Raw genomic sequence first — 26,794 nt, 5'->3', positions numbered from 1 at the left:
CAGTCTTTATGTGAGACGTTTGAGTGTGTAGTCCAGGTTCGTTAAAGGTTCTAGCTCCCAGTTATGGTACTCTACTGACCCATATTTTACACAATCACTAACTCTGCTGCTCGATGTTTTTCTGAGATAGAGGTCAGTGGAAAGCTTGTTTCTAGTTAAAAGCTTTATCCTCTGAGATTCTGTGAAAGTGACGTCAACGCACATTCGTCTTTTGTATTTATGCAGCAATATTTGCATTTGTTTTGTCATTGTGCTCTTATCTTCTCTTTGAATGTGTGTTTGTTTCCTGGATGTTTATGCATTATTCTTCTAGTGGGGCGTGAAATAATTATTTTTGTATTGACAGTGTGTGACTGCACAGTCGTTCCTTTGGGGGGAAAAACATGTGGTCACCCTGCAGCAGAGGCCTGAGTCCTGCTTCCTAAACAAACCAAAGACCTCAAGTTTTAATAGCTGTTAGGGCTCTGAGGCCATAGTTGGTAAGGGAAAAGACTGCTCCTCGGGGTAACCTCTGGTCATTTCTGAACCGACCATGTGTGTCGGAGCGTGCAGGACGGAGGCGTGAGGAGTGTAAATGTGCTCTGAGTCCTGGGATGAATCGGCCATAGGTGTACAGCAGTGACTCGACCTGTTAGGGGTCTGTCACCTCGCAGTTCCCATCGACAAACACTCTGATGTGTTTTCAGGTGACGTCATTTATGTTCTCCTCGGACGTGAACTGTGCTTTCTTAGTTCACATTTGTCTTGAAGCTGCGTGGGTTTCTGAGGTGCTCACATTCACGCTCTGAAAACCGTTTTGACTCCTCGCAGAGTCGAGCCGGGTCGAGCATTCATAAATCTTTCATGTTGTTGCCTCCCTGTGACACGGGCACCCCTTGCATGCCGTCACCCGGTAAACTATATCCGGTCCTGTTTGCCAGTGGCACTTGATAGCACATCCTTGTTTGTAGGTGTAACACTATGCTGCTGCCCTGCACAGCAGCCAGCGTTAAAGTGGAGTACAAATATACTAGATAACAAACATACAGACACATGGTTCACGTTTTGAAACGTCTCAGTTAAGCGCTTCAGTTTGTCAGATTATTACAAAAACATAAAAAAACCCACAAATCTTTATTTGATTCTGAAGCGAATAAAACAATGTAGAAATTCTTTCCAGATATTTGGCATTTCCAGATATATTTGAGGGTTTTTATAAGCTTAAACTTCACTTAACGTAATATAAAAAAGGCAGCGGTGCATTGAGATGAAAGCAGCTCCTCTCCCTCCTGGCTGCTGCTGAGCCTGAGGTCATGACAATTTCAAAAGGCTTTGCTCTAACACTCTTAAGGTCAAAGCTTAGCATGTTGTCCTGCCTGGAGAAACAGATGTGTGGAGATTGTTGCATAGGGATGTTGTCCTCCACAGAATGATTGATCAGGCAGGGGAAGTCTTTTTTTAGTGCCACTTGCTTGCGAGGCATCATTCAAGGTGTGTTTTTAATTGCTTCATTCATTAATGATGAATCATTGACGAATATTTAGATTGCCAGGTGTTTAGTGATGTTTACCCCGACCTGACACTTTCTTTTTCTTCATCAAGAAAAGTAAAAAAAGGTTTATTAGCTCAATTACTTACTTACATCTTTTATTAAACGTCACCAATATGTCGTCTGCATTAAAATCGACTATAGTTTATCTTTACATTTCCTCCATTGTGCTTTTAAGAATAATCTTACGGGACCGGGCCTGTAGAGGATTTTTGAAATCTGTGTATTTACCTAGCAACCATCCAGTGTTTGCGTTCTACAGGTGAAGCCCACATGTGTCACATGAAAGTCAACTTGAATGAACTGTAAAAACAAACTTCTGTGAACACTGTTGGGACTCACCTCTTTCCAGCAGTTACTGGCACCGAAATACCTGAGGAATCCGCCCCGGGGGGACATACTTTGAAAAGCTGTCAGATATGTGTAGTAGAACATCTTGTTGAGGCATGTGGTCTGTTAACGGTGGCCTGATAATTGTCGCTTTGAAGGAATCAGGGTGAGACCTTTCTTGGAATCAAACTGTAGGAACTTGATGGTTTCACTTACTTTAATGATGAGATTAAATTTGAGCTGCACAAATCTGCCAATGAAAATAGATAATAGATGTAATCGTGTTGAGAGCCTTTTTACGCTTTGTGTTCAAATCACAGAAATGATTTACGGCCTTTTTGTAGCATTAGCTGGTGTCTGTTAGAACCCCCAGGATGGCAAGTTGTCTGGAGGTCAATGACATAATTCAACATTAACAATAAATACATGAAACAATAAAATACAGCGAATATTTGTGATCACGAAGAGGATTCCACAAGGACTGTTATTTTGACAGGCTGTTATTTCCTAACGCACCCTTTTCAATAATATCCCTCGGTGTTCAGGATGAAGAGCGGCTAAATATATGTTGCTTATTCGTGGAAGTGCACGAATCTCATGTGACACATCACTTGTTTATTGAATCCTCACACAGCTGCTCCTTTAAGCAGCGGGCTGGGTGTAAACAAGGCTGCTATAGTGAACTGTGCTAAGGTTGATATTTGTTAACTAGCATCACCTTGTTTACACCGGCTCACTGGTCATCGTAGAGAGCTTGTCATCCCATGAGTGAACAGTTGCATAATCCAGTTACACGTTGTACGACCATAACGAGGCTGTAACATGTGTTTTCCATTGTTTCTCACAGTCGTCATGTTGACACTGTATTATTCAAGACAAAACCCTTCCGGGCTGTGTCCTCCAGGCGTCTTGTGATCCGGCCGTGGTTTTCTCGGTTTGCCGAAGAGGACAAAGTGTTTGTTCCATTCACGCTCCTCTCTCCAGATGCCATTACACTGGGAGAGAACAGCTAATATGCCCTCTCCCCTCCAGCACTTGGCAAGCCTGCTTCCCCTCGCAGGGTTATTTGACCAGAGCAGGACAGGAATGTCCTCTCGCCTGTGTTTAACTAGAGGTCGCAGGTGCCGCAGGTCAGAGCGGTTCGTCAGATTGTTGCTTAAACACCATCGGGGCTGAGTGTTCCAGCCACAAAGGGTTCTTTGTTTATGTATTATTCACAATTTATGATCAGCCCGGGTGAGTCCCCAACCATCTTACATATTAACATTAACTCTGCTGACCTTTCAACCATTGCGTCTTTCAATTAAAGCATTTTATCCACACCTACCAGCAACTGTAGGATTCTTTGTCTTTGTCATAATCACAAGCTCCTCAACAAGAGACAATGTAATGGTGCTTATAGACGAGAGGAGATGAGGTAGATCTGGCAGCAGCAAAGGAAAAGTCACCGCTGACTGTAATTGCACAATCTGAAGCTCAGTTTGAAAGGAAAGAGGATATGAAGGGAAGTCTTAAGTGACTGTGCTATTAAGTGCAGAGCAGTTTATAGAAGATGAGGTTTCAGTGAGGGACTAAAAGCAAACAGCAGACAGTTAAAAGATGTTAAGTATAACAAAGTAAACACAAGTGAAGATATAAGATCTCCCAGCTCGCAAACAAGGTGGAGCAATGCTTTTTGAAACAGCTCGGTACAGTTCAGACGACACAGGCTCGCACTTGTGCACAGAACTTATAATAATAACTTTATTCATAGGGCACTTTCCAAAACACACTTTACAAAGTGGTTTACGTGGTTGGAACAGGATTAAAACATTTGAGGACCCAGAAATAAACATTCAATTAGAGTGCATAACTCGGTCAAGGCCCAGCAGTCCCTTCATGAAACTACACTTAAATAAATGATGTGCACCAAATTACTTATTTCTTATTATTTTAAATCAAGATCCATGAATTTTTCTCTGGGAAAATATTGCAAAATGCTTGTAATGTTTAAGAAATAAAATCTAAATCATGGGCTCTTCGTTGGATCACGCTTCACCCCCTCCACAATAGTTTCTTGCAGTTCCGTTAAACAAACACACTAATGCAGACAAAAACAAATCATTCTTGGTGGAGTTATAGAAAATATTGAAACAAAGAAGGCATGTTGGAAATAAAACTGTTTATCAGGAATTATGAGGAAGATTTCAGGTTTGCATCTGTTTTAAGATGGATTGTTTACATCATCCATTTGTAGTAAAGAAAAAACGTTGCCCAATATATCTGTCATATAAGTAGAATCTGCCTCTAATCCAGTTTTGGTTGGACTATGAAATCTATTCATATCGAGAAAACGTCTCCAGACTAAATGGACAAAGACGTGCTTGACCCCTCCCTATCAGAGATGGTGTAATCCTACATCTAGGTCTCTCTTACTTGTGCAGGTAATTAGCCGGGCGCCACAAGTTAGGTCAGGTTGTCAGAGTGAGAGCAGCAGTCAGAGGTTGGTTTGAGTCCTCAATCCTTTTGAGATTAATGGCTAACCTCCCTCTGCCCGCTCCATTTACAGAACACGTCGGGCTTTCCTTGGAAGGAGCACACTGTCCTCACAGTTCTCACCTGCAAACATCCAAATGCAACACTGCACCAGTGTGAGTGCCTACGTGTGTGTTTATGTCAGTGGAGGCAGGTATGTCAGTCTCAGAGGGGTGAAGTCAGAACTTTCTCCCCCTGCGTTACCTTTGACCTCAATCCTGGAGCTCGGCGAGTCAGTCGTCACCGCCTGTGATGGACAGTGGTTTGGTAATGCTGCTGACGCTGTGCAGGTCCTGTCCTGCATTCTCTCCGTGAACTCTGGTCTTTGTCAGCAGGACTCTTGACAGTCAGCATCTGAAGCGCAGGAGTTATGAACGGCCAGCAGCACTTTCAACGAGTTCATGACAGGAGGAGCAGCGAAGGTTTACCTGTCGCCCTTTTAGTCCTGAAAAGAATTCAAACAGACGCCAGCGCAGATTGAGAGGAATGGTCGCTGACTTGGAACATCTCTGGAGTCACACGAAATGTTCTGACTTGTCCCCCTCAGTGTTTGCCTACTTTTAACAGCTGCAACTGATAACATTTGTTTTTTTACTGAAAATGATTGAAAACACAGGAATGGGAGACTCTGTTATTACCATGTACACAAACGGTAGTTTTTGAATTTCTGAATGAACGGATTAGAAGTGAAAGGTTCATATCACCGTGACCTCAAAACACATGTTTTTGTCCATAACTCAAGAATTCATACTCTGATTATGATACAATTTCTATTCTTCATTAAATTCCTTCGTGACATTTACACGTAGTAGACAATATGAGTTAGGACAGACATGGACGTTTCTTAAAACTACATGTTTGAAATACTGACTCTTTCAAAAGGAGTCAATATTTGTCATGGGCTTGACTCTGAACTTCATGAAAACTATGTAGAGTATTTGTTCTTACGTTAAGAGACATAGAGGATAACACCAGCTAAAGTCTATCCTTCATCAATGAGACTCATCTTTTTCTGCACTGCACTGAACATAATTCCTTACATATATGTCCACGTGTTCAAGACATTAATATGAAATGCTGCTTCTAACCCTTAACACACATCCCTGCAGCCAATAACTTGTATCACTGAATCCATTTTTTCACTTGCCCTACTTTCCTCTGTGTGGATTCCTACTGATACTGCAGCTCTACCACTCGCTGCCCGGACCGACTGACTCTATCTCTCTGAGTGCAACATCAGTGCAGCACAAGCTTCTCGTTCCCGTATTAAGCCGCAGAGTTACACCAGCTGGTTTGGTGTAAATGTTGGCTGACATGTCGTGTCCATGTCCTGGTTGTCATAATAGGGGCGTTGACAGGGACGTCTTAATGCCAGTGGCTCCTCATCGACACTGCTTATGTAACTCCGCTTATTTGGCACCGAGCCACGTATTTCCACCACTGGCTGTTGCAGACCCCCAACTCAACACACACACACACACACACACACACACACACACACACACACACCTCCCAGCGGCTAAGAATAAATCGTCTTGCAGAAAGATCCGACTTTTAGCCGCGGCTCATTTAACACACCTCTGAATCTGTTCTGTTTGTGGATATACCCACTTGTCTTTTCAAAACAGAGATGGTTTGTTTTTGTGGCTCCCCCCCGCACGGCCTTCTCCGGTGTTACGCAATGCTTTTGGCCTCGTTTTGGCCTCAAGGGGGGCAGGGGCAAGAGACAGGTGGGGGCAGAGAGATGCAGTCAAATATCCTGGGGAAAAGTTAGATAGATACTCAGCTGTCAACAGATGATTCCCTTTACAGGAAATATCAGAGGAGCTCTGAATATAGACACATGTCATTAAGTCTAGTTGAGAGTAAACCCGTCGTGGTCATTAGATGGCCCTCTCATTATTTGGTGGTTGTTATAATGTGTGAAAAGTCTCAGTCGAAATTGAGCAACGCTGTTTGGCTGGTTTTCATTTCTGCTTTTAGTCAAGGCTGAACTGTGAGTGTTTACTGGGAGGAGGCTTTGTTATGTTACCCTGAAATTAGCCAGCACCGGCACCAATGCGATCAGATGACGCCACTGCAGCGTTAACACAGCTCGCACTCTTTTGTGCTCTTGTCGTCTCTGTTCCATTACTCTGAACACTTCTTTTACATTTCAAACGAACGGCTCCTCAGTTTTTGAGTCGGGGACAGGTTTCGATGAGTCACATGAAATACTCGCTCCAGTTTGTTCAGCAGTTTGCATTTCATGAATAATGTTGTTCAGAGTGGCCACAGCAGGATTTTTGCTGCTTCCAAGAACGCCCCAATCTTTCATGCATTTTGCAAACGTGCCATGCAGCACGCCAAGCCGTAGTGAATCCTGTGGTTTTGGAAGTGGCGGGTTTCTGAAAGAGGCTCAGCTGCGTGCCACAGCTAATGTGTCCTTCACTACTCTGTGCGGCAACAGTCACCATCACGACTAACCGCGGGAGACGTAGCTCACTACACGGGGGTCTGATGTTATCACACTTAGATAATAACCAGATGTCCATCAACCCATAAACTCACTGACTCACTCACCCTGGTGCACTCGTATAATGCACACACTCACCCTGATCTGTGTCGTATTAGATGCGTTTCCTTAAATTTCAGAACAGCGATGCGGCGACCTTAAAACCTGCAGCATCTACTTATGTTATGGATTAGGAAGCACAATTGAATATATGTAGCAAGAATTAGATTAAATCAGGAGTAACTTGCTCAGAGGATGCATGTTCATCTGTATGATCTATTACACTCATGCAGGAATCATGACTCTTCGGTTGCGGTTGTGCACATGAGGAATACGCTGCAGCCTGTGTTCACATCATAAACTGATCGCTATCGACCTAAAAGCAAACCACTCAGTCAGAAGTCACCTCTGTGCCTTGCTTAAGAGCTCGTGGGCTGTTTGAATCGATGGAGACTGATGCAGGTAAAATGGGGCCTTTCATTGTGTGACTTCTCTGGATCCTCCTGCTTCAAGCAGCACTTCTTCACTCACTGGGGAAAAAGGCGGAGAGGAAGGAGAAAGCGTAGCGGTCACGTTGATTGTAAGCATAAACATATGCAGAGCATTTTTCCCAGAATTCTGCCTCAATGCAGGATTCATGATCCCGAGTCTCCCTGGAGTTTTCCTACCAACCACCCACCGCAGACTGAGTTACTCCAGCAGCAGTAAAATTGGTCCATTCATCCTAGAGGAAGCACAAAAATGTCTTTGTTCCTGCAGCATGATTGCAGTGTTCAGTTTAACATGGATTTGGGGGAACCTCCTCCTTCCATCTGTAAAGTCAGACCTCCCCTCATTGGAAAGTGAATGTGATTATGTAACCGAGGGGTCACCCAGATGGACGGACCTGTGGTTTCCAGTCCTGCAGTGAGCTCATTAGCTAAAGGAACAGCTTTATCAAATTGGTCTTGTGTATTTGTGTGGAATGTTTTTTTTTTATACCTACACAGTGGCCGTGTTTACATGTGCTCTGTTCTCCAGGTTACGATGTTTGCTCGTGCAGAAATCACGTATCATGTATAAAAGAAGCTTGATAGGTTTTTCACACTTGTGGAAGTCATTCTTTAGATATGCTAAAAATGTAATATAAAACAGTCATGTTCATGTAAATGTATTTTTTTTTCCTCTGCAGACCCGCAAGCTGACCAAGGCAGAGCGGCAACGCTTCAGCGAGGAAGTGGAGATGCTGAAGGGGCTGCAGCACCCGAATATCGTCCGCTTCCACGACTCCTGGAAGTCGACGGTGAAGGGCCACAAGTGCATCATCCTGGTGACGGAACTCATGACGTCAGGGACGCTCAAAACGTGAGTCTGCGAATCCTTTAAACAGCAGTCCTTAAAAAAAAAAGACATTTTTATGGTTATTAGTTTTTCTCACACGGTGGACATCATCTTTCGCTTTTAAAGTCATGAATAAGGACCAGACAGAAGTTCTGGACACTGTTCTGGGGAAGGATTCAGGAAACGAACTGATTTTAAAACTTCCTCTGGGCTGTCAAAATAAGAGATGAATTATTGTCAGGCACCAAAAAAAAGCTTCCTCTTCTTGCTGTGGGCAGATTTGGGTGTTTAGTCTCGTCCTCCTTTGTTTTAGGTACTTGAAAAGGTTCAAGGAGATGAAGCTGAAGCTGCTGCAGCGCTGGAGTCGACAGATTCTCAAAGGGCTCCACTTTCTGCACACGCGTGCTCCTCCCATCATCCACCGGGACCTCAAGTGCGACAACATCTTCATCACCGGCCCCATCGGCTCCGTCAAGATAGGAGACCTGGGGCTGGCCACCCTCAAAAGTGCCTCTTTTGCTAAAAGTGTCATTGGTGAGTTTGTCTGCGTGTGTTTACCCTGCTCAAATAATTTACACAAACATCTCTCTCCACTGATATCTGAAAGAAACGCTGTCTAGAACAAGGTTAGGTTCAAGTCCAGCTGTTTACAGTTATCCACTGGAGCTGAGCCAAAGCATGCAACATGCCACCAATCTGAAGATATTGAGGTTTTCTAATAAAATTAGGTCTTTGTTTAATCATTTTTTTGCTTCCAGTTTCTCCTGCTGGTATATTTTCTTCTTTCCCACAAACGACTCTGTTTAAAATCACACGATTGTTTTTTGATTTCAGTGGGAACTTGCCCTTCCCATCAAATACACACAGGGAGTGCCTGTAAATGTTGGTGTCACGACGACGTGTTGATACTTGATTCTTTTGACTGAATTCAATTCACCTGGTTTGGTTTTCATGGAAATCATATAGAATTTAGTTTCTTCAGGTAAAAACAAGAATTCATTTTCTCACATTTGAAACGCTGAAGTTAGAAGAAACACGTTCATCCAGATAAACGTCCAGGCTTGTAGCAGTTCTTTTCTTTATTTTGCCTTTTGGTTGTTTGCTCGAAATGTATTTGAAATAATGCACATGAACACATTATCGAAAAATATATATTAATATATGTTTAGGATTCATGATCTAGTCTTTTTTTTTTTTTTTGCTTTTACCACCGATCCCAATGTAGAAACCATGTTTTAAAGCTGCTTCACTCAGTATTAAAATTTTTTTATTTTTTATATTAACAGCATTTCACCTCTGCCCTGACAGGAACACCAGAGTTCATGGCCCCAGAAATGTACGAGGAGAAGTACGACGAGGCTGTGGACGTGTACGCCTTCGGAATGTGCATCCTGGAGATGGCCACCTCTGAGTACCCGTACTCCGAGTGCCAAAACGCCGCCCAGATCTACCGCAAAGTCACCAGCGTGAGTAAAGGGGGGAGAGGGACCGGCTAATTTTGTTTAATAATGTAATTGTCCACATGTGTTGGTTTTGTTCCATGTTCACATTGGAATTATAGAGGAACCAGGATATCTGGTGTCTACGTGTGGATATCCTGAATCGTTGGAAACAAGTGGGGCCCACATGGACTGAAAACCTTTAATGGACTATAACTATTAAAGGCTCAGATTAAGGCTCAGGGTGCAGAACCGTGCCACGAGGATCTAAATGTTTTTCTCTTTCATTAGCAGGATCACATAGGTTTGATTGCCGGCGTCTTTACCAGTTCAAAGATCCTGTCTTACTGGTTCTGGATATTGCATTCGCTGGAAATGATGCTCGAATGGAAAAACTGACGTAACATATCAACGCTGACATGTGCAGAATTTCTCTCGAAGCTCTTTGTTAAGCCTTGCAGACAAATATTCTGAGAAATGACAGGTTTGTTAGGAAATCAAACTTTTTCTATGTTATAATGTCTGACTAAGGCTGAGGAAAGTTTTTAGTCCAAGCCCAGAACTCACTTATCGTACATAAAGCTGTGTAAGATTCAGACCAAATCACAAAGTTTAACAGAGAGACAGACATGTGGAACCTCTTGGAGAGGAAAGAACGTCCAGGAACACAGTCGTGAGATTTAAAAGCATTACAGCGGTGGCTCCAGGCTGCTGTATTTCAAGCTGCCAGGTACAGCGGTGATGCCATGGTGGGCAGAATCAGGCGACGGTAGAATTATATGTTTTGGAAAGTGTGTCTCACGCTTCCCTTTACAAAGAGGGCAGTTTCTTTCTCGAGTGTCGCATATGCAAAGCAAACAGAGTCTGACGAAAGCTCGGAGGTGAGAACACGACAATGCCAACAAGCCGGAGTGCGTCTGGCCGCTCCACAAACACGACGCCATAATAACGTTCCATTTGCAGTCGGAGAAACCAATATCATATTAGCTGTGCTTTTCACAATTTGTTTACGTTTTAGGTTTAAATGCAGACGACATGTGTCAATTGAAGTCTATTAAGGAGCCTGAGCTTGACGCATGAGGAGCAGAACACGGTTAATGGAAACATTCATGTGGACTCGCAGACTTTTAATACCTAGTTCGAATGAATAGATAAATAAATCTAGGAATACATTAAAGAACCTTGTTTTCTTCTCATATGTACTGTTTTGCCAAAAATATATGTGGACAATTACACCCATGTGTGATAGTTAAACATGTCTTTCCCTTTAATCGACTGCAATAATGTTCCGAGAAGTTTTTTTTTTTCCACAGCTTTTTGGAATCTGTCATCAAACTTCAGAAAATCAGAAAATAGGAACATGTGCAAACAGCTCAAACTGTACAGACAGAATAAAACCCCGAGACTTTCACTTTATTATCGTGTGTCCAAGAATAGCAGCAAACTCTAAAGGGCAAGCAGTTTTTGAAAAATAGCCCTGGACCAAAAAATATTCTAAACCACAACCGTGCTTTATTCTAACATTTGTGCCAGATAATTGATTTGGTTTTGTACTTGAATGAACAGATTAATCAATTTTCTCCCTGATCAAGCTGAAATGTGATTCACCAAACAAAGTCAAAGAAACCGGCATTTTTCTCCAGATCTTATCTCGACCTCTGTCACCACAGGAAAGGTGCGGAGCTGCATTATTAGATTTGAGAAGCTGATTCATTCTGAAGGTGACTGAGGACACAGCCTCAACAAAGAATCCTCTGTGCCGCTCTTCACATCCTCAAAATCACATTTCACCATGATAACAGCATTTTGTGATTGTGTTGGCACTCACCGATGTAGCAGGGACGTATAGTTGTTCTTTAAGTGGGGTATATATATATATACACATATATAGGTAAAGGTAAATATTATGTAACGCAGCAGTAATTCTGCACAGTAATCGTTTCTGAGAAAATGAATTGTGGTCACAACAAAATAAAAGAATGTGGTTACTGTGCGACATGTCGGTCTTTGAATGTGATAGCGAGATGTATCGCTCGGGCCTGTTTATGGACAGATGTAATTATTTGGGTGGTTCGAGCGAACACCAGCTGGTTGTTTAGGCATCTGCACGACAAACTTCTCCTTGACCTTGGTTCTTCGCTGCCTTATCAGTGTTTTTACAGGGACTGGAGCTCCGCTGTCATCTACGCTCATGATAGCGTTCAGAAAACCTCCCTCTTTTTTTCATGTAGCTTGAGGCTCCTCTCAGTTATCACATCGTGGGGTTTTTCCATGTTCTTGAACTTGTGGTAGTGTTTTCCTCCAGTGTTGACATGACTGCAGAGCAGAATGTCATGCTGGCGAGTGGCAGATGTCTCAAAGCAAAAGAGGACGTTAGCACGAGGTGCTGGTGGGAGCGGCTGCTTTGTTCCAGACCTGCACGGGATAAATGTACAGAGATGACATTGTCATTATTGCTGGTGTCTTATTCTGCTCAAAGCATCAGTCTGATCGAATCTAACCCCTCCTCTGATTTCTCTTACAGGGGATAAAACCTGACAGTTTCTACAAAGTCAAAGTCCCAGAGCTGAAGGAGATCATCGAGGGCTGCATTCGTATGAACAAAGACGAGAGGTACAAATAAAAGAACGTACATTTGGATGTTTTCCTGTTATCTTGACTTTTGTTTTGTGCTGATAAAGCAGAAATCCTCTGAATTAGCTAAACTGAACAAAATACTGCATGTGTTGAGAGTAAAGTGTTTAGAGGCAGGTCAGGGGATTTGTCTGCTGTTTTCTGGTTTAAATGTTACTAAAATGTTGAATCTGTCCGATCTCTACATCAGGACAAACGTTTCAAGTTAGAGCAACTATTCTCCTGCAGCTGTAAACACACACCAATTTAGGCTGTGAAGTTTATTTTGAAAGTTTAAGCTTTCAAAAACTCTCTGTTGCAAAAACTGGAATCTCCCAGTGTACCTCAAGCTGTGTTCACTTTATTTTACACTGATTGTCCTGATGTAAGTAAGAGAGACAAGGTCGTTGCAACCTGATAGACAACATGTTTTGTGTAAAGCTTCCTGTTCTTATCATATTTTTACTGTTGTGGGCTCACGCCACGATTCTCACAGGCAAAAAACCCCGATCTGAGAAGCTGAATGTTTTTACGGAAGGTTTTGGAATCTGTCCGTGAATCCGCCAAAGCGTCGAGGAGTAAATGACTTCTCTTCCTGCAGGTACACCATCCAGGACCTCCTGGAACACCCCTTCTTCCAGGAGAACAACGGCGTACATGTGGAGCTGGCGGAGGAGGATGACACGGTGAAGTCGGGCCTGAAGCTGTGGCTGCGCATGGACGACACCAAGAAGCTCCACGGGAAGTACAAGGACAACAACGCCATCGAGTTCCTGTTCGAGCTCTACAAAGACGTGCCCGAGGAGGTGGCTCAGGAGATGGTGGGTCAACCTTCACGGCTTTACCGCCCGCTGCTCCTGATCCAGTTTGTTGCAGCCATTAGTGAGGAAATTGAATAATTGATTCCAGATCATGAGATAGAGGCGGCCCCATCCAACCCCCACATGTTCTCTGCATCCTGGTCTTGATTTATGATAATAGCTTTTTATAGGTTCTGTAGAGGAACATGGTTGGGTATATGGCACCACCCCCTATTGTTTTTAGAACAATTAAACTCCAATTGATTCCTCACAAAAGAATTTTCATCTGGATGCTTTAAAAAAAAAGTAATAAGATGCTTGAAGTAGACTCATTATCTTAATGAGTTATTTTACTTCGACAGCAATAATATTCAGAAAACTGGAATCGCACTCAGCAGAGTATAAAACTAAGCCAAGGCCCCACAGTCTCCTTATGAAACCACATTTAAATGGTTTTGTTTTGATATATCCTGTTATCTGGGATGCTGACACCAAATCACAGATTCTCACATCATCAGAGAAATAAAAAGTTTGCCTCGTGTGATCGTCCATTTGACCCCAGACAGTGAAGGCAGCATTGCTAATGCCCATTATGCTGCTTTTACGGTTCTGTGATGACAGCGGGAACATCGAGATGTGCTGCGGGCCATAAAGAGAAAGCCTTGACGAGAGTGTCAAGGGCACGCGGCTCAACCTTTAATCATCAGTTCGAAATGTGAGAGTGTGTCTGAGGAAGCAGGGTCACGTCTTTCATAATATAATGGCTCTCTTGGTTATTTTGGCCCTTATGTCCTCCAGAGCCCCTCCGCAGAGGTCAGTTTTAATGAAAATACGAGCCACAACTCCTCACTTGTTTATCTCTTTGGGGCTGTTTTCATCAAGATCAAATTTGGTATCAGTGAGGGGACATCTAGTGCTGGCGTGCTGCTGTAATCTGACTATGTGCTGAGTGTTCAGACTGAGTATCCCGCTCTGTTGTCACGAGAAGCTGTGAAAAGACGACGACCCGTCAGACTGAAATAAAATCAAACTCTGGCTGCTGATGTCACAGTTTGCGTGCTCAGGTTGTTGAGTGCAACAGATCTGTGTAAATTGTCTACATCTTGCAGCGGCACACCACGGACCATGACGTATACGCTCGCTCGTGTTGTGCCCTGACCATTTTTTGTGTGTTGTTACTCAGGTCGTGCTCGGCTTCGTGTGCGAAGCGGACTTCAAGCTGGTGGCGAAGGCCATACGGGACAGGGTGTCGACCATCAAGCGGCAGCGAGAGAAGCTGAGGCGGCAGGCGGAGGAGAAGAAAAGGAAGAAGCAGGAGCAAGAGGCCATAGAGGAAGAACCCGAGCCTCAGCTCTTTTCCCCCAAAGTCAGAGAGGTTGTGGCAGCGGAGTCCCCCACCCCGGCCCTGACGCCTCCGGCCCCCGTCACAAGCTCTGCAGACTCTGGAGTCAGCTCCAACTACCCGGCAGAACCAGAGGAGCCCGAGGCAGACCAGCACTTCCACATCCGTCACAACAGCCTGTCCTCTGCTAACTGTGAGGAGCCTCTTGTCACATCCCGTGTGCTGATTCTCATAAAACCAATCCAGTCATCAACTTCAAATCAAGATTGTTTCTCAATAGTACTTTAATCAAAATGGCTCTGTATAATCACAAGCCCTTCATTTCCAAGCATGGTGACATTTTTAAGAGTGGTGGAATAAGATTTTAAATCCTTAACTTTAAGAAAAGCAATAAACTTAGTGTAAAAACTACTAACGTTTAGATGAGATGAGCAAAATGTACTTAATGGATCAAAATAACTAAAAGTCATTATGCAATATGGCTTTTTTCATTTTATAACTGGTTAAATTAACCCATAGCAGTTTATTATGTTTTATAAAGCCAATCATAACTTTAAAAGAACATTAGAATCCCATAAGTAACTGGTAACTATCGGATAAATGACGTTGACCTTTGACCTCAACTGGATTTGTGGAGGCCTACAGTGAAATTTGCGCATATGGGCGAACACCCATAGTTGCGTTTGTAGATATTGAATCTTTCTGTTTTCATCCTCACGACATGCTGAGTGTTCTCTCTCTGGAGATTTGGAGTGAAACCGTCAGATCTGGTGTAAATGAACCAAACATCTGTGTGTGTCTGCAGGACGGTGCACAGTGGTGTCATTGTCATTGTTTATGCGTTTGTGTGGCATGTCTCAGTTCTGGATCATTTCCCTCTGCCCTGCCTGTGTGCATGGTTCAGTCTGTGTCGGTCTATCAGGCCACACAGTTGATCACATGCTAATGATTTATATCCTTTGTTGAAACAGCTGACTGCGAGACGGATGGCTATCTGAGCTCCTCTGGGCTCCAGGATCCGCTGGAGACCGGCACCTTCAACACGCCCGCGACCCCTCCCACCATGCACGCTGACTCCCCGACTGTTAGCGGTGTCCCCATCCCGGCCCTGCGCTTCCCCTCGGTGAGTGGCCACAATAAAAAGCATTTTTAATAATAAACAAAAATAATGGACGGATTTTGTTGCTCTGTGAAAAGTTTAATGATAACGATGGGTGTTCCCAACGCTCGGTGCTGACGCAATCCTCAAAACGACAACAATCACAGTTTCCTGCCCGGGGACACACAACGTAGCCAGCTTTCATGATAACATGTCATGCAAGATGTCAATGCAATGCTGCAGGGAGGGAAGTACATCAACTAAATGAAATCCACAACCAGGTTTCGTGGTATCATGGAGTTTGAGATATTTCAGTCTGGACCATGTCTGGAGCGTGAATTACAAAATGTTTCATTGCTGCTATCTCGTGCCAAAAAATGAATCAAAGTCTTTCTCCATGTTTACCTCCTCCACATTACTCGTTTCTATTCACAGAGCATCGCAGTGTCCAGCAACACGGAACATGGCAACTCAGAGCCCCCGAGCGGCTTCAGCTCCCCTGTGGAAAGGTAAAGCTCCTCATCGTAACTTCTCTCTCCTCTTTTTCTTTCCAAATCGAGGAACAATAGAGTTCGACATTCACTTCTTTATTTAAGTCAGAGAGTGAATCTAACAGAAACTGGGTTTTCCCTCTGCTGCTCCTCCTCCTCCTCCTCGTCCACATCTGTGGGGCTGTGACAACAAGCTCGAGGCAGTCGACGGGCGCCTCCGTGTTTTTATTGCAGCGAGGCCGAATGGACCCTCGCAGGTTTCTGTGTGACTCGGTCTCAGATGTTGCGGAGGCCCTGTTTTCCATGTTGGTGGGATATTAGGAAGAGGGGGGGCTTTCTTCTCGACGTGAGAGCTGATAATAGATGTGTAGAGTGTGTGTGTGTGTGTGTCTTTGTGTGTATGTATGTGTGTGTGTGTGTGTGTGTGTGTGTGTGTGTGTGTGTGTGTGTGTGTGTGTGTGTGTGTGTGTGTGTGTGTGTGTGTGTGTGTGTGTGTGTGTGTGTGTGTGTGTGTGACCCTGGGTCGACAGATCGCGTGTCCAGAGCTCAAAGATCTTTAGTTCATAATGACAGAAAAGAGGAAATCTGGACCTTTATGATTAATTAAATTCCCAAACTCTTGTCAGTTGATTTTAAAGTGTATTTGTGTGTTATTAGTTTTTTGTCCGTGGTGGATTGAAATAAATGTCCAGTCTAGTTGAGTGTCATAGTCCAGGACCGATAACTCTTCACTGTTTAACAACCAAACTTACTCCTAGTCACTTTATTATTCCTCTGACAGAAGCCCTGGAGTACTGATGAGCCAGATTGTTTTCAAAGATCACAAAAATAGAAAAATGATTTACATACTATCACATATTATTTAGTTTGATTTCCATGCACTTCCATTTGAACTGCAGTTACCCGTGAGGTGGGAGGTTTTTAAATAGAGACGAGTGGACACAGGCCAACCAGCAGCCCTGTAAATTTTAGTGAATGTTTGCAGCCAGCGCTGGAGAGGTGGACGGAGGAGAGAGTGTGTGTGACCACAGCGATCTGAAAAGGCCCAGGAGACGCAATTAGCTGAACTGAGGCGTTTTATAAAAAACACACTGAACGTTCTCCAGTTCTCTGAAACCTAAAACTCCTTCATTGTACAGACGGCACCACCTTCATATAGAGTCTGAACAGACCCCATTAACTTGTATTGTTTAACTTTCAGTGTTTATGAGAAATGCCACAGAAACTCATCAAGACTTTATTTGATATTTGCGAGTGCTGTTTATTGTCGTGTGCGACGCCAAGATAATCAACCATGATAGAGATTTACATCCTGACAAGCTTCTGTTGCGAATGATGAATAGACTTTGAAATCGCTGGGTGAGGAATGATGCAGTTCATGTTCTAACCAGCAGCATATGTCACATATGTCCTCGCAGCTACGCCTCTGATGTGACCTCAGGCATGAGCGACGGCTACGAGGGCCTATCGGAGAAGAGCGAGAAAACGGGTGCGAGGCGAACTGCCGCGAAGCTGTTCAGGAGAAGAGCGCGCTCGAGGCTCCGCATCACAGGGGTACGATAAATCAAAAGCTTTGTCGCATTAAGTGCATCATAAACACGTAAATCAACCAGGCAGGCCTGAATGAGCGGAGGCATGGGCGGTGATGGCACCACTCTGGTTATACAATGTTATCAGTAGCTATGCTGTTCCTCCCTCATCGACCGCAGTGGGTCTCCTCTGATCAGGACACTCTGGAGACAAACACATCATGCATAACCACATGTTCTATAAAGAGTGCACAATACAATGCACGTCACGGGAGCCTCACACATAAACATGCGTACAAAAACATATTGTCCCCCCCCCCCCCCCCCCCCCTCGTGTTTGACTTTATGCTCGGAGAGTAAACAGACACCTGTCCTGACCGTGTCCCTCTCTGCAGCTCTCTGACAAAGTGGACCGGGTGGTCGAGTGTCAGCTGCAGACGCACAATGACAAGATGGTGACCTTCAAGTTCGACCTGGACGGAGATAACCCTGAAGACATCGCGGCGGTCATGGTGGGTCATGAGTGGTGATATCATATTTAGAGCATCAATAATAAAACACTTTGATCCGGTTGAAAGAATGAAGCGTTCTTTTGTTTTCATTACAGTTATTGGACTCAGTAATGTCGGATTCGATTCTGGTCTCGAGTCTGATCCATGATTTTGACCATTGGAATTCGTTGTAGATCAAATTAAAAGAAATGCAGATAGAGTCTGAAATCTTCGATCATACCAGATCACTGAATAATAATGATGAATTAATAATAATTCAACTTTTCATTTCCCCTTTATCAGCACATCTCTCACATTATTCAATTTGAGACAGAAGATACTGTAAATTAAAATATAAAATGGGAACGGCAGTCAATTATCCTCCTTATATTCCATTAATACATGGGTGGATTGCAGCCAAACATTTCTTACTGTTCTGATTATTGTAAAGTATAGAGGAGATGCCAGATCTGTCAACATCATATATATCAGAAGGAGGAAAAATATCGCTGAAATTCGGGATTAACATTTTTCTATGGAGATGGAATCTACTAGAAAAATGAGGTCACCGTGTCAGCTGATACGTGGGAGATTCCTGTATCACAGTGGAACGTACACATGATTTATTCTGCCTCTGGTTAACAGTGTTTTTGTTTGTTGAACTGTGGCTGATACTTAATCTAACTCACTGAGAAGTGAGTGACGCAGGTTAACAGCCCTTCCTCCTGTCGTCGTCTCTCAGCTTCATTAGACGTTTGTACGAGAGGGAATGTGATGACGGCGTGATGAGGCAGCATGTGCAGCAGCACTGACTTTACTGTTTTCCCTCACTCTTCCAACAGTGGGCTTTTGTTTACTGAGTCCTGGCACAGTGGGGGTGCTTGGCTTCACAACAGCCCCCGCGGTTAAATGAGTTACGCCATGCTGACAGGAAACGGTCACCACACCCCTGCCCACAATTCACAGCAACAACACTCAGAACTGTATGAATATGCAAAACTCAAAACCTCCGCGTTCAAACTGCTGCATTGATTAACATGAGATGATTTATGTGTTTTTTCCTGAGAATAACGAGCTGATGGCTGTAGGGGTGTGTGTTTCACAGACGGACACACAAATAGACATGCAATAATCTTGGAGACAAAATATTTACTCCAGTCAGTGTAACTAAGTGCAGTTTGAAAGTATTTTTACGATCACTGCTTCACAGACTCGGGCTCCTAATGATGTCAAATATGCAGGATGTTCATTTCTGGGATATTTTAGCTTGATTTTTTGCAATGGGAGGAGAAGGAGACACGTCGTCCCTCTTTACATACCGTCCATGGATAATACTTTACCCAGTCATGTCATATATATGAATGCTTCTTCCTCTGTCCTTTTGTCATCTAGGTGCACAATGAGTACATCCTGCCATCAGAGAAGGAGGGCTTCATCCACCGCATGGGCGACATCATCAAACGGGCAAAGGCTCTGATGAACAAAGACCAGCCGGTCCACGCCAGCGGGCCCCGACTGCCCCAGCCTGCTTTCCACAGCGGGGTAAACTCGCTGTCTTCCTCACAGGTCAGCAGCACCTGCTCCTCTCCAGTAATCCACATCACAGCTTTGTTAGAACAAAGCAGTGTGAGTTTTACTGATCATCATAAATCACATCAGCTATAGTGTTTGTGGCTGTGCTTATCTCAAGCAGACGCATAAATCTGGTGTAAATGCATAGCTGCTGCTGTAGCGATGCTTCCGACACTGAGTGCTTTCCGCAGGGCCCCCCCTGAGACTCGGCCTTAAAGATGGAAGGTTAAGTGTTGTTAAAGCCACCTGAGGCAGCGCTTTGATTTAGAACATAATGTTCCTAAAAGCACCAATGTCATAAAACCCTGTGATTTGTGGAAACGTAGCCAGTACCCTCTTTTTTCCAAAGACACTGTATTTGTTTCCCACAACCACAGATCGTTTCCAGTGCTCACACCATAATGACATTTTCCAGATTATGTGCCCATATTGAGTGGGCAAAATAATTAATGTTGGTTTTAATTAAGTTATAGTTATTATAGTCTTCCAAAAAAAAAAAAAAAAAAAATGTTGGTTGTTAGGAGCAGTGCCATCCTGTACAAGATATGTCCCAATGCCAAATCAGATACAGTTTGTCCGCCAAAGGGAAAGAAGTGTCTGTTCTGCCAGGATATGTCCCACTCTGAACACAAAGAACAAATCACATTGTGCCCTCGAGTAAAAATAATCCAAGATGTTAGCAGGAGAAAAGAGTTATGTGCAGTTTCGCGTAGGACAAGAGACGAGTGAGAGCAGTAAAACTCAACCTTCAACCATTTACCTTGTTCGCTAGGTTTCCGACCCCCTGGCCACTATAATTACCCAGAACCACTTTGGACGGATCTCTCCCGGCCTCTCTCTAGCGCCTGATTAAAAACATTACATGCACCACATCCCGTAAGAACCATTATGGCTGCGCTCCCCAGCACCGTCCTTCCCCGAAAACCACCCCGAGCTGGTTAAGTCAGGAAGAAACCCACGATCTCACAGACCGGTTGATCGAACTCTGTTCTGTTGAGTTACTACTCTGATTGTTCTGTGTAGAGACGGAGTCTGAAACCTGTTTATCTTCCTCTCGGCTTCTACAGAGCTGGATTAGAGTGGCCACTTAATCAGATTATGGAGACTTTCCATAAAATGACCAACAAAGCGATAATAGTTCTATTAACTGGTTGATAGGATGAGATTTATTATCGGAAACAGCTCTTTACAAATAAATAGAAATCGATTTAATGCAACACGGACAATAAATACATCAACAATAACTGAGGTCAGGTCTCAGGGGCTCATACACCTCATCATTGGAACTCATCCTGTGCTTTAGTGTTTTATACTTAAAGGGACATTGCATGGATTTCACATCAGAGTCTGTGTATGAGGGGACATATCATATCATCATATCATATCTTGTGGTTTTTAGGAGAAGCACTATCAAGTCTTAGAAACAGACAGAAGGCAGCTCTGTAGTAGATTTAGAAACCTAATTTATGGCAGAAGCCTGTTGTTGTAGCTGCAGTGCTAATCAATTTGAACCCAGCAGACTCCACTCCTGCTTATTCCAGCTGATTCATACTATCCTCACAGGTGAGTTGGACACTGAGCTTTATCAACTGTGCTCTCTTACAGCCTAATCTGCACAGTCAGCCGTTGCCTCGAACACACTCGTCCTCCTCTCTGCCCGGTAAGACCTCACGTCTGCTCTGATTAACTCATTTAACCCATTAAGAGGAAAGTAGATAATCTGATGTTTGAAGAGATTAAAACTAATATGACTCTAGAAATGAATCAATGCATTAAGACCTCGCCCGCTGTGCTTGTTATAGTCATTTCTTGCAAGCCTGAAATTCACCAAATAACATTAATGGCCTAGCATTTGTGTGTTGCATCTATTTTGCTGTGCATGACCATCGTGTGTATGTCTGTGTGTGTGTGTGTGTGTGCGCTTTGCCATCATCTCATGCATGTGTGTGTTGTCTCAGACTTCAGTGTGGCTAACCCGAGTGCAGGGGTGCGTGGCTCTCCCCCGTGCCCCAATGGAGACGTCTTCAGTGCAGACGTGACTTCATCTGGGCGACCTCTAACACGCTCGCAGTCTTTCCACAACGCCCCAGGTAAATGGCCCTCTGCCCCTCCCCCCTGGTCCCACGTGAAGAGGCCGAGCATTGTTTACTGTTTCAGCACATTGAAATATTCTTACAGTCCTCTGGCACAGAATAAGTCAAAGCAAAGCTCTGGTACCTCATAAACCCCCACTCCCCTCCTCAGGAGGGTGTTCTCTGTATTGTTCTGACATTTGCATGGCGCCATCCGCCATCCCCACACCTCAAAGCCTTCATCTGTCTCTGCCTTGCAGCAGGCCCTCTTGGGTGATTACCTCACCTGAACAGCCCTCTCTAGCTTTTAGGGAGCTGTGAATGCTGTCGCTGTAAACCAGGAGCTTCTCTCCAGCGCTGCCGTAGTCCGCAACATCTGCTTGCCAGCTTTAAACTAGTACAGAATTTCCAAGAAAACCTCCCCTCCTCCCTCAAAGCTTCCTTCCCCACAGGAGTAAATTAAAGAACACACATCCTCCATATGTCCCTGTGTCTCACCCTTATCCCCTCTTGTCCTGCGTCCCCTCTTGGCTTGATGTCCACTGCATGGTCACTTCACAATTTGCCTCTTGGCCACCCGCCACCGTTATAGAGTGTTGCCTAACCTGTGTTTCCGTCTGCATGGAAAAATAGTAGAGGCTGGTTTGCATCATCAGCAACAGGAGGTGTGGTTTATAACTGAGGAGCCATTGTTGAGGTAAATGTCAAATCAATGGATGGAGCTGGGACGCTGGCTTCCCTAAAGGAGTGATGCAGAAACCCTGACTGCTTTAATCTCACAGTCGGTCGCAAAAAGATGTTTACACACACGTGTGTTTGATTTAGACTCCTCTGAGATGTCATACAAAAAAAGCCTCACTCGCTCCACTGGTGCAGAAGCCCTCACCGCTATTTTAGTCTAATGTGCAAGTGCTGCGGCTTAAAATTGCAATTATAGTCTGAACAAAATGTCTTTGTTCACCATGGAAACCCATTATTTGAAAGAATGGGAAATATTTATGCTCCTTGCGGCAAACGTCTTGGCGGGGGGGTTAACAGTAGAATCAGACTGAGGACAAATGAGTGATCTAACTTGTCCCTCAGGGTCGACTCAGTCCAATATTCCACTGCAACCATGCGTTTCATGCACAAATGAAATGAGGACATTTTGATTTGTTTTGCATGTGTCTGTTTTTACACAGATGATTGACTTCAAAACCATAGATTCAAACTTTTTTGTGTCTTTTCTCCTCAGGTTCTCCGCTTCACTACCAGAACCATCCCAACCCTGCATCTCTCCTGCCCCACCACCAGCACTACCACTTTCCTTTCATGGGCCACACGCACTTCCCATTCCCGTACCCTGGCTCTCCGGGTTCCCCCAAGCCGGCAGCGCTTCATCCTCCCCTCACACGTGTAGCCAGCAACCCCACCTTCTCTTCTATTCCATCACCCGCCTCCGGGTCCCCTAGTCCTCAGCGAGAGACCCCGAGCCCTGGCAGCAATGAGAGCATCAACATGTCCCCACCTACCCCTCAACATCACAACATGTGGCCCCCCCACACACAGCCCCTGTTTTCTTTGGCTAATGTCATCTCCATGGCCATGAGCATGGCTCAGTCTTTCATCCCTCCTGCGAGCCTGCCCGCCCAGGGGATCCCCTCCTTTCCAGGATATCACCCCCAGCTTCCCACTCACATGACCCCACAGTCAGGTTACCCCTCTGTCTACCAACAACAGTACCAAACTCCAGTAGAGGCTCAGTACCCCCCAGAACAGAGCCATGTCTACCACAGCCCCGAGAAAACACAAATGGATGGAGCTGCTTTTTTTAATCAGAACATTCATCCAGGCTGGTTGCATTCTGTCTCTCCACCTTCCATGGCGTCCACTCCTCCGCCGACTCCTCAGGAGCTTCTGCAACAGGTTGGACTCTCCAGTCCCCCCAGTCTGACCCAGGAGGACAGTCTCCACAGTTATGTGACCCAATACCCAGCACAGGGTCCAGCTCAGGCTAAACCCAAACCACAACTCTCCAGCTCGGACTCCTCGTCCTCCTCCCCATCGCCCCCAGAGAGCCCTGAAAGCACTGTGAGTCGTCATATTTCTTATCCAGGGATTGAATCCGATTTCTAAAGCTTTGTATATGCAAATGTGTTAATTCATTAATCAACAGAATTCTGATGATTGATTAATAGTTTGAGTCATTTGTTAAAGAACAATTCAACATTCACTTCAATCACAGATGTGAAAGTCTTGTAAACTGAATATGTTAATGGTTTTTAAAGTTTCCTGACATTTTACAAGTTTTCCTTTTTTGACATCTCAATGTTTGTCAGAAAAATTATAAATATAAAATCTGCCTGACATCGACACAGTGACTTGATTCAAAGTGGATCCACCATGCTGGGTCAGTGTGATGCAAATAATGCTGTGAATATTTATTCTCCCTGTCCAGTTAACGTCCTTCAGCACCCAGCTGCACCCTCCTGTACCTAAGATGAGTGTCAACATCCCAAAACCAAAGGTCTCTTCCACTGAATCTGGTAAGAATGTCTCCCGCGTCTCAGGGCCATTAACACCCGATGTGATGTGATTCTCAGTGGCCAGCGGCTGGAAGCGTTGCCAAATAACAAGCTGGATGAGGTTCATGTTTTCACCCCAAACAAACCCACACACACGCTTGTGTATATACACAAATGCCCCCACAGCCAAATCTCCTGCGCTCCACTTTATAACGTGTTAGGTCCAAATACAGCCTGATGTTTCTGTCCCGGACAATTTGCCTTTTGAGCTGTTTTCAGTCCCCCTCCGCCCCCGTTTCTCTCTGTCGTCTCCCTGGCGACATTATCATCCATTAGAGGTGCCTCTGGAGCTGTTGCATAAGCGTCTGGATGTAATGTCCCATTCAAAATGAACACAAACGTAGGTGTGATTGTGGCCCTGCCCACCGTCGATGACCAATCGCTGAGCAGAGCTGCTCGTTACTGGCCTCTCCTCCCACATCCACACCTGTCAGTATTTATACCCTCCACACTGAGCACAGAGCCCCTCTGTTGAAGGCTGGCTCGGACCCAGACACGCTCTGTTCACTGTAAGAAGGACACTTAGTGGGCAAAATGAGACACTGCAGGATTTTAAACCCTGAAATTGTCTGCAGATGTGATCTTCTGCACTTTTAAGGTGACGACAGATAAACAACCTCATCACGATCATCAGTTATTATCCCTGCTGTAAATTAAGGCTCTTTAGCAGAAATCTACTGACGGGAGATTATTATTTTAGAAAGTGAGCTGTACTAAAAGAGTACACCCAGTCTATCACAAGACATAAAACAACCATTCACACTTAAGGGCAGATTAGATTTCTTTGGACTGTGGGAGGAAGCCAGAGAAAGTCCACAAAGGCAGGAGGGGAGAACACACAAACTCCAGACCGGGGTTCAGACCCAGAACCATCTTATTTAGATGTGATTAGACACTGCAGAGGTCCGTAACGGGGCCCCATCAAGCCTTTAAGATGTAAGAAATAAGTTTGACAGACCTCCGCCAAGACACAACAGATTCACCAAATTAAACGCATTAATAAATATCAGTCCCCGTAACGTGCCAGAGAATTATTCTCCCAAAAATCAAGGAACATGTGGAAAACACCACCACTCACTAAATGTTAAAGGGTCCCTCCCTGAACTACACCCCATCCTTCCACCGAGGTTCCTGTTGTTGTGTAATCTTACAAACACACGAATGGACGGGGGGGAGGGGAAACCTCACAAACTTCTTTCAAGACCGTGATTAGACTTTAATCAAACTGTGGCCGACAGGTTTGTGTCCTGATGATCAATCAGCTCTGATCAGATTAGAGAACAATCATTGTTCAGCCAGTGATTGGCTGTCACTCATATAAAGTCTGTCCAGATGATGTAACTTCTCATTCAAGGACACAACCCATTTCTTAAAAGACATAAATTAGGATCCTAAAACAAGGATTTTTACATATTTTTATTCTAAATGGCTTTAACTGAAACTTTTTTACTCTATGTTCTAGAAGTCCAGTCTGCACCAGTGACTGTTGGACGATTCCAGGTGACGCCCAGCATTGACATCCCTGCAGCTGCTGTGTCTGTACCTGCTGCGCTACAGCCTGAGGTCAGCAGCAGCACCACATCAGAGAGCAGCACAGAGGAACAGGGGGAGTCTGAGACCAGCCTGGGCACCTCCCTCACCATGTCGCCTCCTCACCCACATCCTCAGAGAGGGTCGTCGGTTGTCCTCCAGGAGGTGGACAGACAGCCGCCGTGGGCCGGGAGCCAGGAACAGCAGCTGGAGCCGCTGACACAGGACAGAGAAGAGGAGGACGAGGAGGAAGAGGTGGTTGTTGGGGAACGGCAGAGGACAAAGAAGAGGAGTCGGAGGAGAGCGTACAGCCTCAGCCTGTTGGGAACGTCTGTGGACAGCGGCCTCTCAGTGACGGCTGCTGAGATGGAGGGGAGGTCGTGGGACGGTGCGGCGGGCAGCCCGCAGTACACTAATGCCCTTCACCATTTATGGATGATGACTTACAGCCGCAACGCCCCCTACCAGAGCAGCGATGACTCGGACAGTGATGATGAGGAAATGGTGGAGGAGCTTCAGGAACTCAGACAGAAGTAAGAGGCAATGTTCTGATTTTATACAGCACATAAAACAATGTTCACTATTACACATTGTTTTTTAAATATGACCAGACAATCGATTTTTCACTTTAAACTAGTTTATAGACATATTGTTCACGTAAGAAACGTCAAATCTGATTCAGTATTTATCAAAGCTGGAAATTTTAAAAAGCAGCCAGAATCATCTTTTGCGTTTTTGTAGCTTTGTTACTCTTCATACATGTTTATTTGCTCAATTAGACAAATACCTACGTTATACGTTGTATTCCCAGACTGAGGGGACTTAGTTATCTGTTGTCTTTTACCAGACATCTGACCGAGGTGCAGGACCTGCAGGCTGCCCAGAAGAAAGAGATCGAGGAGCTGTATGAGCGGATGGGTAAGGTTCCTCCTCCAGGCATCGTCTCTCCTGCTGCTATGCTGTCCAGTCGACAGCGGCGCCTGTCGAAGGGGAACGGTTTCCCCTCATCACGCAGGAACAGCCTGCAGCGCTTGGACATATTGCAACTCCAAGGTAAAGAAGAATC

At 44.6% G+C, this 26,794-nt stretch overlaps 1 protein-coding gene across 2 annotated transcripts in view; it reads left to right on the top strand.

Annotated features, from left to right (window-relative positions):
- wnk4a (WNK lysine deficient protein kinase 4a) overlaps positions 1–26,794 on the top strand; it is a 35,658-nt gene that overhangs the window by 6,882 nt on the left and 1,982 nt on the right. The window contains exons 3-19 of one of the 2 annotated variants that reach the window (XM_069517148.1): positions 8,038–8,210; positions 8,500–8,720; positions 9,495–9,652; positions 12,150–12,238; positions 12,840–13,059; positions 14,222–14,573; positions 15,352–15,503; positions 15,915–15,988; positions 17,389–17,524; positions 17,895–18,011; positions 19,383–19,556; positions 21,168–21,222; positions 21,521–21,652; positions 22,869–23,704; positions 24,072–24,159; positions 25,661–26,261; positions 26,576–26,781. In XM_069517148.1, coding sequence (XP_069373249.1) covers positions 8,038–8,210; positions 8,500–8,720; positions 9,495–9,652; positions 12,150–12,238; positions 12,840–13,059; positions 14,222–14,573; positions 15,352–15,503; positions 15,915–15,988; positions 17,389–17,524; positions 17,895–18,011; positions 19,383–19,556; positions 21,168–21,222; positions 21,521–21,652; positions 22,869–23,704; positions 24,072–24,159; positions 25,661–26,261; positions 26,576–26,781 — 3,784 coding nt within the window. The remainder of the gene's footprint in view (positions 1–8,037; positions 8,211–8,499; positions 8,721–9,494; positions 9,653–12,149; positions 12,239–12,839; positions 13,060–14,221; positions 14,574–15,351; positions 15,504–15,914; positions 15,989–17,388; positions 17,525–17,894; positions 18,012–19,382; positions 19,557–21,167; positions 21,223–21,520; positions 21,653–22,868; positions 23,705–24,071; positions 24,160–25,660; positions 26,262–26,575; positions 26,782–26,794) is intronic. The other variant, XM_069517150.1, reaches the window with a different exon arrangement.

The sequence above is a fragment of the Paralichthys olivaceus genome, chromosome 21, assembly GCF_024713975.1.
Source record: "Paralichthys olivaceus isolate ysfri-2021 chromosome 21, ASM2471397v2, whole genome shotgun sequence".
NCBI classification, from domain to species: Eukaryota; Metazoa; Chordata; class Actinopteri; order Pleuronectiformes; family Paralichthyidae; genus Paralichthys; species Paralichthys olivaceus.
This window is presented reverse-complemented; position numbering and strand designations above follow the sequence as displayed.